Source organism: Neolamprologus brichardi, chromosome 18 (genome assembly GCF_056152115.1).
Source record: "Neolamprologus brichardi isolate AB-2024 chromosome 18, ASM5615211v1, whole genome shotgun sequence".
In the NCBI taxonomy this organism is placed as follows: Eukaryota; Metazoa; Chordata; class Actinopteri; order Cichliformes; family Cichlidae; genus Neolamprologus; species Neolamprologus brichardi.
The window spans coordinates 24,948,169-24,965,551 of NC_142121.1; the positions used below are offsets into that span (position 1 = coordinate 24,948,169).

At 42.5% G+C, this 17,383-nt stretch overlaps 2 protein-coding genes across 2 annotated transcripts in view; one reads left to right on the forward strand and one right to left on the reverse strand.

Annotated features, from left to right (window-relative positions):
- The first annotated feature begins 4,037 nt into the window (after positions 1 to 4,037).
- gpr35b (G-protein coupled receptor 35 b) lies at positions 4,038 to 6,552 on the forward strand. Its single transcript, XM_006786677.3, has 2 exons — positions 4,038 to 4,158; positions 4,999 to 6,552. Exons 1-2 carry the CDS (start codon positions 4,038 to 4,040, stop codon positions 5,907 to 5,909), a joined length of 1,032 nt encoding a protein of 343 aa, XP_006786740.3. The 3' UTR covers positions 5,910 to 6,552.
- A 1,297-nt stretch (positions 6,553 to 7,849) lies between these two features.
- The window catches only part of LOC102776083 (semaphorin-6B-like), a 35,334-nt gene continuing 25,800 nt past the window's right edge, over positions 7,850 to 17,383 (reverse strand). The window contains exons 14-17 of the mRNA XM_006786678.3: positions 15,984 to 16,124; positions 15,311 to 15,388; positions 13,863 to 13,924; positions 7,850 to 12,514 (exon numbers count right to left, since the gene is read on the reverse strand). Coding sequence (XP_006786741.2) covers positions 11,532 to 12,514; positions 13,863 to 13,924; positions 15,311 to 15,388; positions 15,984 to 16,124 — 1,264 coding nt within the window. The 3' untranslated portion in view covers positions 7,850 to 11,531. The remainder of the gene's footprint in view (positions 12,515 to 13,862; positions 13,925 to 15,310; positions 15,389 to 15,983; positions 16,125 to 17,383) is intronic.

Below are 17,383 nucleotides of genomic sequence, written 5' to 3' on the forward strand. Positions count from 1 at the left end.
CCTGCTCCAACTTTTTTTTGTGGAAGTCCAAGTCTAACGGAAAAAATTTCACATTCTTCTAGTTCTAGTTTTCTAGTTTTTCGTGCTTTGTCATCATAGTCCCTGAAAAATCATTGACAGGAAGTATAAGCTTAAAACCCACATTATGAATCAGTCACTCACACCATGACGGTTTTGTATAAAATGTTGCCGGGAGCCAGAATGACTAACATCCTGGCTCTTGCGTGTGTTGCCTGTTGCTAACTAGCACTTCACTGTCCATCGCTGTCTGGACTTGTGCACTAAAACTTGAACTCACTGTGGGACCACAGCTGCATAAAGAATTATAATGATGATTATTACATGCATTATTATGGTTACGGTGACAAAAACACAAACACAAGCACACATATTCTGTGACCAATCTGTGGCCCTGTCTAGTTAAATTCCCATTGACTGTGCGGAGTCTGGCTTACATGAGTGTCACCCTCAGAAACATGTCCTCATCATAGAAACACTTTGATGAGGACGTGTTAACAAAATAACTCATGAGCCTGAAGCTGTTTCATCAGGCAGAATAAAGGTAGAAAAAGTCCCGCAGATGTCTTGATGAGCTCTCAGTCTGTTTCAATGATCTGTGCATGCTCATAAACAGATGTTGAATCCTGGAGTCTTTGGCTGTTGTGCCGTGACTGTCTGCTTTTGACAGCATTTGGAGAAATCATAGGTGGTTTCTGGCTCATCTGCTGACAACAGAAAATGACTTAAACATTTTCACAATCAGGGCTGACACACTGACACATATTTTCCAAGGATCGTCGCTTTCCTGTTTGTGCTTGGTGAAATTTGCTGCCTCGTCTGGTGCATTTTATCTTTACAATCTACTGTCAAGTGAAAAAGAAAATTTACACCCCGTGATTCAATAGCTTGTAGAAAAACTACTAGCAGCAATAATGGGAATTAACTGTTTTCTGTATGATTTCATCACTCTTCTTTAAAATGTTGCTACAGTTCATTGAGGTTTGTGGGTATTTGTTTATGCAGAGCTTTCTCAAGGTCTTGACACAGCATTTCGGCAGAGTTGAAGTCTGGACTTTTACCAGGTAATTGCAACACTCCAAGTGTCTTCTCTTTCAGGCATTCTTTGTTAAATTTGCTGCTGTGCTTTGGATATTTTTTAGGTTGCACAACCCAGTTTATCTGTCAGACAGATGGCCTCACATTTGACTCTAGAATACTTCAGTATACAGAGGATTTCACTACCAGTTCAATTACTGCAAAACAAGCCCAAATCATCACCTGTCATGAACTTTTAACATGCTGACTGAGGCCTGAACAGTTCTCTTTGAGAAATGAGCAGTTTGACCTTGGGATGAAATTGTTCAGACGTCCACTTCTGGGAAGATTGGACACTGTTTTAAATGTTTTCAAGTTGTGATTAATTTCTCACGCTGCAGTCAAGAGAGTGTCGGGACTTTAAAGTAGGGAATATAACTGGCGAAGAGAGCGAGCTTTCTGAAATAATGCACAAAATGAAGGTAGATTTTCATTTTTGCAGGAGACAAGGTGAAAAGGGGAGCAAGAGCTCAGCATTAGAGGGGGATTCAATGTGTTCTACCATAGTGTAGATGGGGAGAGAAATGGAGTAAAGATAATTTTGAAGGAAAAGCATGTAAATAGTGTTGTGGAGGTGCAGAAAGTCTTATCATGAGTCATGAGTTTGAAACTGGAGATTGAAGGGGTGATTTTGAATGTTTGTAGGCCATATACCCCACAGCCTGGATGTCAGGCAGAAGACAAAGATGAATTTTGGAATAAACTGGAATAGAGTGTTCTCAGGGGAGAGCGACCAGTGATTGGAACAATTTGAGTTCAGTGGACAAACTGGTGAAGCGAACAGAGGTCTTGAGGAGGTGTTGGTAGATGTGGTGTTAAGAAGGGAAATGCAGAAGGACAGATGGTAGTGGATTTTAGGAAAAAAGGATGGAAGTAGCCATAGCCATGAAGATATATTTCAGAAGGTGGACTACATCGTATCCAGGGAGTGCAACCTGAAAGAGAAAGGAGATGTCAGGGGAGTTAGGTAGCACTGGATGGTAGCATGTATGATTTTAGAAATCAAGAAGAGATTTCTAAAATCAATCAAGAAGAGAAAACAAGTGAAGTAGAGTTGAAGTAGGACGAATGTTGCACAGAGTTCAGGGAGGGGTTGAGACAATCTCTGAAAGCTGAAGTGGAAAGGAAAACGGCCAAGAAGGTTTTTGGTGTATCCTCCAGACAGAGGAAAAATGAGACTTGATGACTAGGTGTACAGCTAGAAAGAGAGGTTACAAAAGCAAATGAAAAGGCTTATAGTGAGCTGTATGTGAGGCTAAACACTAAGGTGGAGAACAGGAGTTGTGTTGATTAGCTAGTTAAACAGACAGACTAAGGTGGAGTGGACGTGCAGTAGTGTAGGGTGATTAAGGATAGATATGAAAATGTGCTAATACGTAGAGAGAGTGAGTTGAGAAGATGAAAGGAGTACTTTAAGGAGCTCATGATTAAAGAAAATGAGTGAGAGAGGAGGATGGGTGGAGGGCAGTTAGTGAATCAGGAAGTGGAGAGGATTAGTAAGGAGGAAGTGAGGGCAGCCAAGAAGAGGATGAAAGCATGCTGGTCCTTAGGCTGCTACCCCTGCGACCTGGCCCCAGATAAACAGAAGAGGATGGAAGGATGGATGGATGTTTAACACAATCTTGTAGAGTGAGAGGATGCTTGAGGAATGATTAAGCGTGTTGTTACAGAACAGAACTACAGAGGGATGAAGTTCATGAGCTATACCATGAAGATATGGAAAAGGGCTGTTAAAGCTAGGAGCCCTACAGATGCAACGTCTGTGTGAAGAGTGTTGATGGAGAAGGTCAGAAGAAGTTGACCTGTAGATGTAGAGAAAGCATATAAAGGTGGAACTATGGTGCTGTACGACAGGAGTGGCAGAGAAGTATGTGAAGGTGATGCAGAACATGCATGACAGGAAGACAGTGGTGAGGTTTGCAGTAGGAGTGACTGAGGAGGGGGGTAGCATTACATCAGGGATCAGCTCTGAGCCTCTTCTTGTTTGCAATCACGATGAATGGGTTGATAGATGAGGTCAGGCAAGTCTCTGTGAAGTTTGCAGACGACATTGCTATCTGTAGTGAGAATAGGCAGCAAATGGAAGAGTGCTTGGAAAGGTGGAGGTATGCTCTGGAGAGAAACCTGTCGAAACAAGACAGAATATGTGTGTCGATGGATGGGAGGCAGGTGTAGCAATGAAAGTGCAAGGTGTAGTGGTAGTTAAGGTAGATGATTTTGAATTCCTTTCCTTCCTTCCTGAAGAGAGTGAAGCCAGGGTAGAACAGAAGGATAGCAGCAAGAGCCAGGCAGGAGGAGAACAAAAGACCACAATGAGGGAGGAGATGCAGACGGTTGGTGTGACAGAGGATTATAGCAGATATAGGATGAGACGGAAGCAAATGATCTACGACGGTGATCCCCAAAGAGAGCAGTTGAAAGAAGAAGACTGTGGAATAATGGACTTCATCTTTGCCCAGACTGATCAGCAGCAATAATTGCTTAAGTAAGATCAGTGCCGATGTCTTTTATCCACTGCTTTGTGTTAACACACACCAGCAAACTGGAAAAACTTCTACATAACTAGAACTCCTGCACAAGGACAAAACTACACATTTTTAAAAATGTCTTTGAAATGTTACTATACTGACCTGACTTGGTTCTTTGGTTCCAACCTGTTTTAGATCTTTCTTGGATTGCAATGTATTGATTAAAAATGTAAGAACTTTACAAACATTTTCTCGTATTGCATGCGAACAGCAAGTACTACAGATTCAAAGTGTAGTCATAAAAATCTGCACCAGTTTCATTTTCTCACCACACATCTTTCTGTGTGGCAGGTAGTCTGAAAATAGATACTGTTAGCCTGTCATGAAACCGGCATGATGTGGTGTACGACCATATAGCTCATGCTGCTGGACGTTTCTCATGAAATTTATAAACCGAAATGAACAAAGAAGGAAATGAGGCAACCTAACAGCAGATTTGAATTCCGGGCGTTTGTTACTGACACGGAAACATGCTGGTGCAGCAGTACGATAAATCACTTCAGCAAGCTTTATGAAGAAGAGTGCATCTCAGCCGGTGAGTTTTGCTTTCTGATGGTTGACTTTAATCAGGAACTCAAAGTTTATCAGATTTTTCTTCTAGTTTTGACCAATTTCAGCGCTATCAGGAAGTCAGACACGTTACTTTGTTACAGTTTCTGTTTTTCACAGTTTTTCTTAGCTTATACTTTACTGGCTGATGTCACTTGGCTGAGAATTGAGTTTCCCTCTTGGGGATGAAGAAGAAAGGCAGAAGCTCGTGTTGCATGTTTGGAAATGATTAGTTGAAAAGGCAAACTTAATTTCATCTTTTTGTTCTGTTGAACACAATATTGTGAGGCAGTCCTGTAGTTCTTGGTGTGCAATAGTTGTCTTTTATGTATTGCCTGCTTGATAGTTTATACACTTGTTTCACTGTTTAAAGAGGGGAAGATTTTGAATAATCGTTACATCTGATTTTATTTATATACGACCATTTCACTGAAATTTATATTGCAAGGGATTTATATTTAGTCTTACCAGACAGTTGTTTTCAAATAATGATGTAACTTGTTAACTGCTGCGTTAATATTTTTGAGTACATATGCAGAGCACATGACTGTAGCAACTCTAAGCAAAATCAAGGGAGTGCCTTCTACGTTTTCACTTCTTCTAATCACTTCACTGTTTCCCACACTTGCTGAACTCCAGGGTAGATACAGTCACACGTGAGGACATTTTGTGCTAAAAAGCACAGAGTTAACAGTTACTCCAAGGCAGCATTGTACACTTTAATGTACATATGTCATGAAAATATTCCCTGAAGAGTTATTATGACTGATTTGCTCACTTATCTAGACACGTAATTAACGTATTACTCTGTTTGATTCTAACGCAGGGCCACAGATACTGAACAATATGTCTGCAAATGAGACCGTTTGCAACATTACCACCAACTGTTCCACGAATTGCACAGTGGATTATCTTCAGGGTCTGGGTTATGCAACTTTGTTTCTTCTGGGTTTCCTGATAAATGCTGCTGCTCTGTATGCCTTCATTACCGTACGGCGCTCGTGGACAGACACCCACATCTATATGTTGAACCTGAACATTGCAGATTTTTCCCTCATCCTTTTCCTAAGCTTCAGGATTTACGATGCCTTCTCCTGCCTGCCTGTAACTTACTTTTGTACCTTTCTCATGTACGTACATTATATCAACATGTATGCCAGCATCTTCACAACAGCAGCCATCAGTGTCCAACGCTACCTGAGTATAAGATTCCCACTGCGTGCCAGATCATGGAGATGGAAGAAACAGATAGCTTTTGCAGTGTGTTTGGTCATTTGGGTAGTTGTGATAACAGCATGCATTATAGTCCGCAAGGACAACTATCCTGAAAAACTCTGGACATGTTTTGAACGATGTAAAAATATTCCACATCGTACATGGAGTATCACGTCAGTGATATTTATAGGTTTTCTCATCCCACTCCTGATCGTCGTTTTCTGCTCCACTCGGATCATCCGTATGTTTTTAAAGGAGGCTGACAAGTCAGAGGAGAAGAAAAACATTGTTGGCATAGTCACAACCAATATGATTGTGTTTATCGTCTGTTACACGCCGATCCATATCGCCTTCGTTGCTGACCTCTTTGACGAGCCACAGGAAGACTGGATATGCAAAAGCACTACTGTGCACAAGTATTTACTCTGGTCTGAATGGATTGCTGGTACAAATTGCTGTTTCGATTCCATCAGCTATTGTTTTTTATTGAAAGGCTTTTATTCAAAAGCACGTAACTCTTAAGGCAGCATTTGAGTGTGTTATTTAAAGAGGCAAAAATACCGTTAAAGTTCAGTTATATTTGAAGTCAAAAGTTAAACTAGAAGAAGATCTTAAAGCCTGAGGCTTTGATAAATATGTAGAACACATGGGCAAAAATACAGCTCAAATGACCACAATGAGTCAGAACTGCTGTTTAACTTAGGTAAATGTTTTTTCAGTGACTGATAGCAGACAACAAGATGTATGCTAACTTAAATGTATTTCATTTAGGTGCTGTTTTGTCATCTCCACACACATTTTTAAGAAAATCTAATAGACCACCTGTCATAAAAACAAGAAAAGACAAATACTTTAGAAATCTATCAAAAACATCCATCCCTCATGCATAATTTAAGTGAATAATCTGTGACTCGTATGGATGATTTTTTCTGACAGCTTAGATATATCTGACTGTTCCCTTGGTTGCCACGAACTGTTTGTAGTCTGCAACAGCAAAAGCTGATTACCATGCCTACCAATGCTTAACAAAACCAATCTAAGGACTTAAAGAATATTAATGTAAAACTCACATTTACTGCACATGTAGGCATGCTGGGAGTGGGCATCCCATTCTCCACACTGATGGCACCACAATGCATGAAGGGGCTTTCTAGTAAATTTCACCTGCTCTGATTGACATTTGCTGAAGACAAGTACCTGAAATCTCTGAGAATTAAAGTGAAGAAGCTGTGGTACACTGTGAGAATCACAGGAATCAACTTGATACATTTGGTTTTCACAGAAAGTTGGAATACCGCTGCTACTTTTTGACCATTTTAAAAATGTCTCTTGCTGCTTCTCTCAAGACATTTTTTGACTTTTAAAACATTAGTTCCCTTTGAGTTACTTAGCAATGGAGCAGCTGATTGACTTTCGCAGAGGCAATTTTATAGTCTATGAAGTACACAAATATTCCTGGTTAGCTATGGAAATTTGTATTAGTTGCACAGCAAGATTAGTAGTGTTGACGCAAAGCAAGTAGGTCCTGGGTTTGAATCAACTGTCTGTGTGGAGTTTGCATGTTGTCTGTGGGTACTCTGGCTTCCTTCCTTCTAGTCTATGGTGATTTAAATTGCCCATAAGTGTTGTCTGTTTCTCTTTTAGGCCTGTGACAGGTTGTTGGCCTGTCCAGGTAGCTCATATGGTAAATGGCATCAACCCCTGTAAACCTGAATTGGATAAGTGGAAGAGAATGGATTTCTTTTTTTGTCTTTTTTTGTCTTTTTTTTCTTTTTATCTGTGTTTATTTCCCAGTGACTCATTGGTATACATCAGTTGTCTTTAACATCTGGCTTGGACTGACTCAATAAATTGGTGTATTAAGTCTTAGTTAATATGTGTTATGTATGTTTTATATTTGTCTTAAGCTATAAATATCTGTATTTTTTAAAAACCCATTATGTCTTCCGTGCTGTCTGTGTGATGTTCATAGCAAAACAGGAAAGGAGATAACAAAGGCTTTGCTTTGCCAGCTTTGCTACACACCTCTCATCAAAACATCAGTCTGTCTCAGGCGTATAGCAGCACAGACAGACAATGTGCACTTAACAGAAGGGGGCCCATGGGAGCTTGTGTCCTTCACTCCTTCCTGTGTGAAACCCAGGAGCACATGAATGCAGGCCAGTGTCCAGCTCCCTCTAGTGGCAAGAAAAGCACATGCTTGAAAGATTTTCCACTTCCTCTGCTCTGAATCTGTCTGCTCTGAAGCCTAAAGCTGCCAGTCTCGAGACAAATATGTCTCATTTAAAGAAAATAAACTGCGATAATGATATAAACATCACTCTAGACGGCAGTGAAGCAATCATGCTGCATTAGTGACTGTGCATTTGTGTGTGCACTGTGTGCGTGGGCACGTGCATAATGACATGCATTTATTTTAATGAGTGCATTCAAAACCACACGCGACAACATTAGCAGTCAATTATATAATGCCATTTAATAGCAGTACTCCAAAGATTGATGATTATTATATCAGCAGTGGCTTAGCGACTGCAAAACTTGGCAGGCATCAGTCAAATGAGACGGCTCAGCTCAGACTGAGGTCAGGCCCGCGACTCTACTCTAACGACAGGAAGGAAACTGCTGAAGTCTGCGTTCAGCCAATAGTCACGTAAATACTGTACATACGTCTTATTCACAGTATGGTCACCGAAAAAATAGCCTCGCACTTCAGCAATCGTGCTGCCTTAGAAGAGCACGGATCCCCCCCTCCCTCCGTCCCAATTTCCACACCCCCATCCCTGAAACCACACAGGTACACAATACATTCAGGATGGTTATTTACATTATTCACAAATGTTATACAGAACAGCTCCCTTTTAGAAAGAAAAGGAAAGAAACCCCCACACAGTTTGTGCTTTTCCTTATTTCTGCACATTGTAATGGTGCCAAACAAAAGAAGTGATTACATTCATTCACTCGGGATGCTGACGAGCGGTTTTCAAGATCCTCCAGTATGGCAGTTGGTTGACGATGACAGACAGACAATCACCAGACTACAGACTACACAACGAAACGTCCATAATCAGGAGATGAGCTACACAGTGTTCCCTCAATGCACTTCAGTCCATTTGAGGGTTTGCTTATGAACTACTTATAAAACATTATTATTATTGTTAGATATTTGCTATTCAGTTCATGTCACGGCATCAGCGAAAACATTAATAGTGTTGATCATAAAGGGCATGACAGAGTATGTAATGTATGCTTACATATGTACAGTATATGGCGTGATGTATTAAACCTAAGATCGGGGTTTTTTCCGGTCTGCTTGCTTTCTATAGATCTAAAACGCGTTGGAGATACATCAGCTGTAGAAACGTCAGCCTTCTCTTGAATATAATGGAAGCACATTGCAGTTGCCTTGTGGTGCACAAAGTGCTGAAACACTAGATTTGAAAGATTCAGCTGCAATATTTCTACAAAAAGTGTTACTTGGATAAAAAAAAAAAAAAAAAAAAAAAACAGCCCACAAACCTTGATGTAGGCAGTTACATGGAGGAACCAAACTACATCAGCCACATATGTCAATATGCAGAAGGAAGCGTCAGGCTCCTTTTCACCAATGATTAAACGTTACGGAGAAAATAGTTCCAATGACAAACTGCTTACAGCAAGCTTTGTTGTTTTTCCGGGTTTTTTTTTTTTTTGAGCAACTGCACCACGATTTGTGGAAAGGGACATAACTGCTGAGTTTTTATTTTTATTTTTGAAAAGCACAAGGAAATCGTCATCTCTTTCCATTATATTCAAGAGCGGACAAGTACTTCTACAGCTGATGTCTCGAAAGGAGCAACTCACACTATGGATAAAATAAAATAAAGCAAAGCAGACCAGAGGAAGAATACATACATTTCATTCGAGAGGTGAACCGTCCCTTTAAGTTGAAGTAATTTACAAACAGACCCTCAAATAGTGTTTTTAACATTCAGCATCAGGAGCGTCACATGAAGAGAGCTGAAAAAAGTGTATTTTAACAACAGTACAAGTCGGCATCTCAATGAAAAAAAGAAGAAACATTCATCGCGTTACGTCAAAGGCAGAATTATAAGAAGTATACTGCAATAAGTGAGTTCTTCAACACCACAGTACGTGAGGAAGGTGCACTGCTGACTTAAATTATGTTTTCATGGCACTTTTAAAGTTTCTCGCACTCTTTTTTTTTTTTTTTTGCTTCATTAATCAGGCATCAGTAAATCATTCTTCACTTGGGTTTGGCACACTGAAGTAAAGAAAAGGGAAAAAAAAGACACCGGCGATGCGTAGTGTCGTGGACATTTCCATCTTGGAGCAGGTCACTGTGAGAATTTTCCACGTTACTCTTATAATGAGACAGTAAAATGCATATTTTTGTTTCCAAGCTGATGCCTGTCTATATTTTTTCTAAGTTACTGTTTGTCTAACATTATGGTCTCACCTAAATTAAAGTTTACTATGTACATATAAACCATATATTGCTGCTCGCTTCGGATTCAGCGCAAACCAGCATTCATTTGTCGTCTAGTAGACCGGAGGGTTGACCGTCAAGTCACCCAGTCAGCTGTAACAGATTCTCATTGTTTCCCACAGTAGTTTTAGTTCTTGCACCTTCATATGATCGTGTTTTTCTTTCCTTTTTTCCATCTGCCCTCTTTATCTGGTCTCTGTTTTACTGCTGCAACACGTTTAAACCGTGTTGTGTTGATCTAAAGGCCGACCATTTCGTGGCACCGCGGACACTTTGATGGGCTGAATATATAGTCCCATTTGCCAGCTGAGAACATTTCCCCTCACCCCTATTGGCTCTAAGATGAGCCAGAGGTTTCAATCATCCCCACTGTAACTGCCACTGTGCTCTGTACTACATCTGTGGGACCTTGACCCACTGTGAGCCTAAGGGGAAATCTTGCCCCGTAAAACTGGACTGCGTTCTATAATGCAGACCTAATGAATGAATGAATGTGTGTGTGTGTGTGTGTGTGTGTGTAAGCAGAAAAAACCATAAGGTGACAGTGAAGGACAAGGTGTTCTTACACTGCAGTTCTTGTACATTATATTCTCCAAAACGCCTCCTGCTTTTCTGTCTATCTTTCTGTCGTTTGTGATTTTTCTGTCAGTCCAGTGCTGTGGTGCAATCCCACCTGATGTCCTTGTGGAATTATTGGTTGTTAAAGAGTACATAGAGTGGAAGGAAGAAACGAATTGAGCGATGGACAGCTGAGATGCCGTCATTACAGAGAGCATGCATTTGGCAGGAATAGTGCTGACGTTTCAGTCCTGCGCCCTGCACTCCAAAGACGTGAGTTATGGTCCCATATCCCCACGAGACAGGTTAGAGGCATCTGGCACACAAGTCATGCTCCTTCGTATACACAGAATACTAAATACCCACCTGTACAAATACATGTACTTGTATGTGTGCAGCAAGGAGAAAGAGTGGGGAAAAAACTGAAGGACTTATAGGTTTAATATCTGTCTTGAGAGGATGGCCATTTTTTTTCACCTGGAGCTTCAGATACTTTAAAGATGTTCAGAATTTCCAATTTCACTTCAAGTACCCAGTTGGCAATCACACCAACAGGTATTGCAGTGGGGAACAGATGGCTAGCAGTCTTGTTAATGCTATCCATGAAGGGAAAAGCATCCCACTATTGCAGGAGCATTCGACTGGCTCTGCAGTCAATCTGCACAGTGAACACAGTATCTAAGTGCCACGTCCATTTTCATCCTCGTCCTCTCTGCTCCCCCCCTTCTGCTCTCTTTCCATCTTCTTTGCTCCCCTCTATTCTCTCTCTCTCTCCCTGCTGCCACTAAGATCAGGAGAGGGAGGCAACTCTGCAATGCAGACACAGCAACAACCTCAGTCCATCTGACCAATTAATGTGAGCCAGGATATGAGCGGCAGACCCAGCAGCCAGTCATAAGGAGAGGCTCATCACGGGGTGAAAGAGGGGTTGCCTGAGAGACTGACAGAGAAGATTATGGAGTGGGGTAGTGGGCCGAAATGACAATGAAATAAAGATGTGGGGAAAAGAGAAGGGAGAGAGTGACAGGCAGAATAAAGAGTAAGGACATTTATGTAAACAAAACAAAGAGCCCTGGAAACAGAACTGGTTTCCTCCACAGTCACTGGCCAGCCTGAGTCCTGTCACTGCAGTTCTTCTTACTCATCAGCTGGCTGAGATCCACCAGCTCACCCAGCTCCCCTCGCTCCAGGGCCCCTCTCAGGAGAGCCCTGCTCAGCCCGGGGGTGTGTTGCTGGGACACATAAGCTTGGCTGCTGGGAGCGGGCATTGATGGGGGAGGCAGGGGGACGGGAACCATCCCGTGGCTGCTGAGGATGTATCCTTCCTGGGCTGGCCAACGCAAAGGCAGTGGCTCGCTGTACTCCATTGGTGCGCTGGGTGCTGAGACCACCCTCCGACGCTCAGGTGAGTCCTGGGGGGTCATGGGGTAAACATATTCTACTGCAGACTTCCTGAGGGGGGCTTTGGGCGTCCCCTTCGCTTTTTCTTGCTTGCTCAGACAGACATAGTGCTGGCGTGGCGTGTCATTCCCTCGGCTGTCGCCACTGTGTCTTCCACCTCCGCCTTGCTGGAAGAGTCTGGTGGTCAGGTAAACAGAGGGGGGCATGCGACAGGGTGAACCCAGACCTACAGAACCTCCCCCGAGGTAGGTCTGACTTGTGTCCCACCCTCCAGAGTTGGAGTCGGACAGCCGCAGGCCTCTGCGTTTCTGCTGGGGTGTGTGCTCCGGAGTGGGCAGGAAACCGGGGTCTAGCTCTCCTGACTTCACCCAGCCGTTGGGCATGACAAACAAGGTCTCCCCGCCCTGAGAGCAGGGGCGCTCCCCTCCTCCCTGCCGTGTCACGCTCAACACAGAGCCTTCCATCCCTCCGCCGCTACTCAGCAGGCCTCTTTCACGCCGCTGGATGGAGGCCTGGGAAGTGGTGCCATGGCGACGGTTCGCAGGCTTGTGGGCCATGATCCAACACACAGCAAGGCCCGAGAGCGCCGCCCCTATGGTGAATGCAGAGACTGCAGATGCCACGAGCAGATTGAGCGAGACCAGGCTCTCCGGTTCAATGAGCAAACTCTGTTGGAGAATTCCTGAAGATTAAAAGACACAGTTACAAAGATGACATTTAGTAGAACTCTCCAATGACCGTCCTGTCTCAATGTGTGACCGGAGGCTGTAGTTTAAAATGATTATTATTACATATAGTCCTATTCTGTTACTTAGCACTTTCCCGTCTCTTGTATCATGATAGATCAAAAACTACAATACACTCCTAAGTGGTGATCATCATCTGCAGCATTATAGGATTTTCTTTCTGTGATGATTATGTTTCCGAGTAACTTCTCTCCAGTTTGGCCTTGAGGCTCCACGAGCTCTGTTTCAGAGAGGCCTGCACTTGTCATCAGCACAGCTAAGACCACAGCAGCTCCCTTTCTCCCTCTCCTCACACTTTCCATCCTGCTGCCTGGCCAGAGAGTTGCCCCTTTGCAGCAAGGCCTTACCTCAGTGTTTCCACCCAGCTCTAATAGCTCCCATCTGCAGACACAGCACCACATGCCTGTCTCTGGCTCAGCCTCTCCGACGCTTTCACCGCTTGGATTACAGTCTGACAGATGTGCAGCTGGGTATCACTGACTTCCAGTGCTATCTGTTGTCATATGTTATTTCAAGACAAATGAGTATGGTGAGGGCTTGGAATGTGCTGCGTATCCCTTTTCTGTTGTTTTGTTGGAAATTCCGAACCAGCTAAATGGATTTTATGATGCTGAATCTGGGCTACAGCAAAAGGAACACCTCGTAAAAAAAAAAAATGCTGTAGAGGAAATGCCTTTTTTTGGTGTTTTCCACTGACTCTGTGGATTTCAAAGCACGGTTCAAAGAGGGGCTCTGTGGTACTGCTGCAGTGACATCTGAGCCTCTCAACAGAAGCGGGATGTAGTGACATTATGCTCAGCCATTTCCTGCTCGCGTACCAGCCGAACCCATTCCTCGCTATCAGATATATGACAAAACAAAACCTCATATGCTGAATGATAGTGCATTTCCAGTATTGTCTACACACAGCTGCACAACTTTCACAACTTTCACATCCTCCCTAATTAAAATGTCACTCTGGGATATGTTTTGACCTGAAGGAAGTGAGACCGAAACCAGAATCTCACTTCTTCTTCTTCCAGCTCTCACAAACATATTAAAGTATTCAGTTTCCATGCTGAATGGATCTTGCTGAGCTGCGGAGTAAATCGTGTTACATCCTTGATAATTAAAATTAACTTAATTCCAGAAATGACTGTCTGTACTCCCTCACTTGGTACTATCAGAACATAATGTTCAGTGACAAATAGGCAGGTGTAATGAGCGATTGAGCCACTAGGTGGAGCCTGCCCTCACTCGACTGCACACAGCCAGCAGCATCCATGTCATAGTGCTGCAACCTACCATCACAGTCTCCGAGGTGGGAGGTGGTGTTTCCATACTCTACATCTTGCTGAAAAGGGAGTCTACGAGACAGAGAGATCACAGACAAAATAATCAGAGATTTATTTTTAATAAAGACAGCACACAGCAGGAAACATGTTTCCTTAATTGTTATATAGACACATGAACACTCATGGAAGAGCGCATTGAATGAATTTTGATGCCCGACTTCACAAATAAATCATTTACAGCTGATCAATGAAAATCCGACCCTTTTCATGCTCACTTTTGTGCAGAAAGTTGTATGTGAATGATGATGTTTGTTAGTGGTGATCAATAAAAAGTGATATATTGCACATATGGATCTAAGATTCGGTGTTATGACATTTTTGATCCCTTTATGGATTTTCTTTCTTTTTCTTTTCCACCCTTCAGAGGATCAAAGGGTGGGGAGCATGTGTTGTGATTTACAAGCTGGTGGAAAAAGAGGGGAGGGGGGGAGGGGGGTCGTAACGTGTCCTAATAGCAGTGTTGGACCTCCATATGCTGTCAGAACAGCTTTGATGTCTCTTGGTATTGATTCTACTAGAGAAGACCATCATTCTCCCAAAAGATGCTCCCTAACTTAGTGTTTTAATTATGACGGTGGAGGCTGCTGCCTAACAGTACGTCCTATAGATATTGATTTAGGTCAGGCATACAATCTTCATCATCATCAAACTGTTCGGTGACCCTGGTTACCCTATGGATTGAGACATTGTTACGCTGGAAGTGGTCACTGACATCAGGATAGAAATGTTTCACCATATAATAAAGGTAATCGTACTTCGGATTGATTTGCTGGGTCCCTTCCCTCTAACGGAGGAGTGGACCCAAACTATGTTGGCAAGATGACCCCCATAGTGTAATAAAGCCAATGGAGTCCCTCTGATTACGGGTTTCAAAGACTTCATCAGTCTGTAGGTTCTGCATTTGATTCAGACACCTGTATTTTTAGTAAGAAATAATAAAAAATAAGCACTGTCTACTGGTCATTACAAAGAAATAACAAAATTAAATTAAACATTTAGAAAGGAAAGCAAACTGTTCACTGGTTTTCCTTTATCAACATGTGTATTGGCACAAACTTGCTTAGGGGTGACAGCCCAGACTTGGAGGTGGGGGCAGCGGTTAGCACTGCTGTCTCACAGGAAGTAGATTTTGGGTTCAAATCTGGGCTGTGGGCCTCTTTCTGTGGAATTTGCATGTTTTCCCTTCAATTTGTGTTAATGGTTGCATCTCCTAGTTTCAGTTGTGTGACTGACTGGTGGTTTATTCATGCTAACCTATATATAAATATACATACATAGAGAGAGAGAGAGACCATTTAGGTCAATTACCCTGTGCAGCTCATACTGATTTTGCAATTAGATCATCTTCATTTGGAGGCAGTAAACATTCAGTGTTGTGTGCATGTTTGTTGTCCTCACCGTGTACCGGGTCTTAGAAAGGAGCAAGTGCTGCCTCTGGTCCAGCCACAGTATGGATCCCTGGAGGCCAGACAGCTTCTACTCACACAACAAGCAAACAATCAAAACAACATCATTAAACATCATTAAAATCCTCAAATGTGAAACGTGTCTGTTTTGAAATATGCGGACAACCACTGAGATAATAAATCCTTGCGAGGGATTCATTTTTATACGCCGCAGACACACATATTCTATCAAATTGTTGCTCGTTCACACTATCTAAGTGTGATTTATCTGCTGTGGGAATCAGGTCCATGGCACAGTGTTCAAAAGACCTTCCTCATATAGACAGAAAAAATACAGGTGCCTCCTTTGTTTTCACAGTCAATCAGCCTCTTGTGTCAATTTAAATATCATTTGCTAGCAAAACAAATTTTCTCAAAATAAATATTAAACCAAAGTAGCCAGCTGTGACTTGCATATCCAAAATACAAACATGCAAAAAATGAAAATAGAACTGCAAATTTTAATTGGATGATAGCAGTACCAGGAAGTGAGAAAGCAGAGGAGAAATAAAAGTTGGCCAGAAAATAAAGCCTTGGCATATGGCAGCTGCTAAAGTGACCTAATTATTGGCCAAAGAAAGATTGAAGGAAAGGAAAATACTCTGAAAGATAAAAGTGCCACTCACTTCATGCAGCGTGAGTGAAGGTGGCAGCGAGATGTGGGGACTCGGACCAGGCACGAGGGAAAGGCCAGCAGCAGAGTGTGGCTTGTTCGGTCCAGCGACAGAGACAGGAGCTGACGGGCCTGAGGAGAGTCCTCACCACATCTGGACACAGGGACAGAAAGTCAAGTCAGATGTAAAACCTCTGCACTCCTCTTTTGGCCTCACATACAGTGGGATGCAAAAGTTTGGGCAACCTTGTTAATAGTCATTATTTTCCTGTATAAATCGTTGGTTGTTACAATAAAAATGTCAGTTAAAAATATCATATAGGAGACGCACACAGTGTTATTTGAGAAGTGAAATGAAGTTTATTGGATTTACAGAAAGTGTGCAATAATTGTTTAAATAAAATCAGGCAGGTGCATAAATTTGGGCGCCACAAAAAAGAAATTAAATCAATATTTAGTAGATCCGCCTTTTTCAGAAATTACAGCCTCTAAACGCTTCCTGTAGGTTCCAATGAGAGTCTGGATTGTAGTTGAAGGTATTTTGGACCATTCCTCTTTACAAAACATCTCTAGTTCATTCAGGTTTGATGGCTTCCAAGCATGGACAGCTCTCTTTAACTCACACCACAGATTTCAATAATATTCAGGTCTGGGATGAGATGGTCATTCCAGAAAGTTGTACTTGTTCCTCTGCATGAATGCCTTAGTGGATTTTGAGCAGTGTTTTGGGTCGTTGTCTTGTTGAAAGATCCAGCACGGCGCAGCTTCAGCTTTGTCACTGATTCCTGGACATTGGTCTGCAGAATCTGCTGATACCGAGTGGAATCCATGTGTCCCTCAAATTCCCAGTCCCTGCACTGGCCACACAGCCCCACAGCATGATGGAACCACCACCATATTTTACTGTAGGTAGCAGGTGTTTTTCTTGGAATGCCGTGTTTTTTTCCCTCCATGCATAACACCCCTTGTTATGCCCAAATAACTCAATTTTAGTTTCTTCAGTCCACAGCACCTTATTCCAGAATGAAGCTGGCTTGTCCAAATGTGCTTTAGCAAACCTCAAGCAGCTCCATTTGTGCTGTGGGAGGAGAAAAGGCTTCCTCTGCATCACTCTCACATACAGCATCTCCTTGTGTAAAGTGTGCCGAATGGTTGAACAGTGACTCCATCTGCTGCAAGATGATGTTGTAGGTCTTTGGTGCTGGTCTGTTGGTTGACTCTGACTGTTTTCACCATTCGTCGCTTCTGTCTATCCGAGATTTTTCTTGGTCTGCCACTTTGAGCCTTTACTTGAACTGAGCCTTTCTCAATATGTTCCTAACTGTGGAAACAGACAGCTTAAATCTCTGAGACAGCTTTCTGTATCCTTCCCCTGAACAATGATGGTGAACAATCTTTGTCTTCAGGTCATTT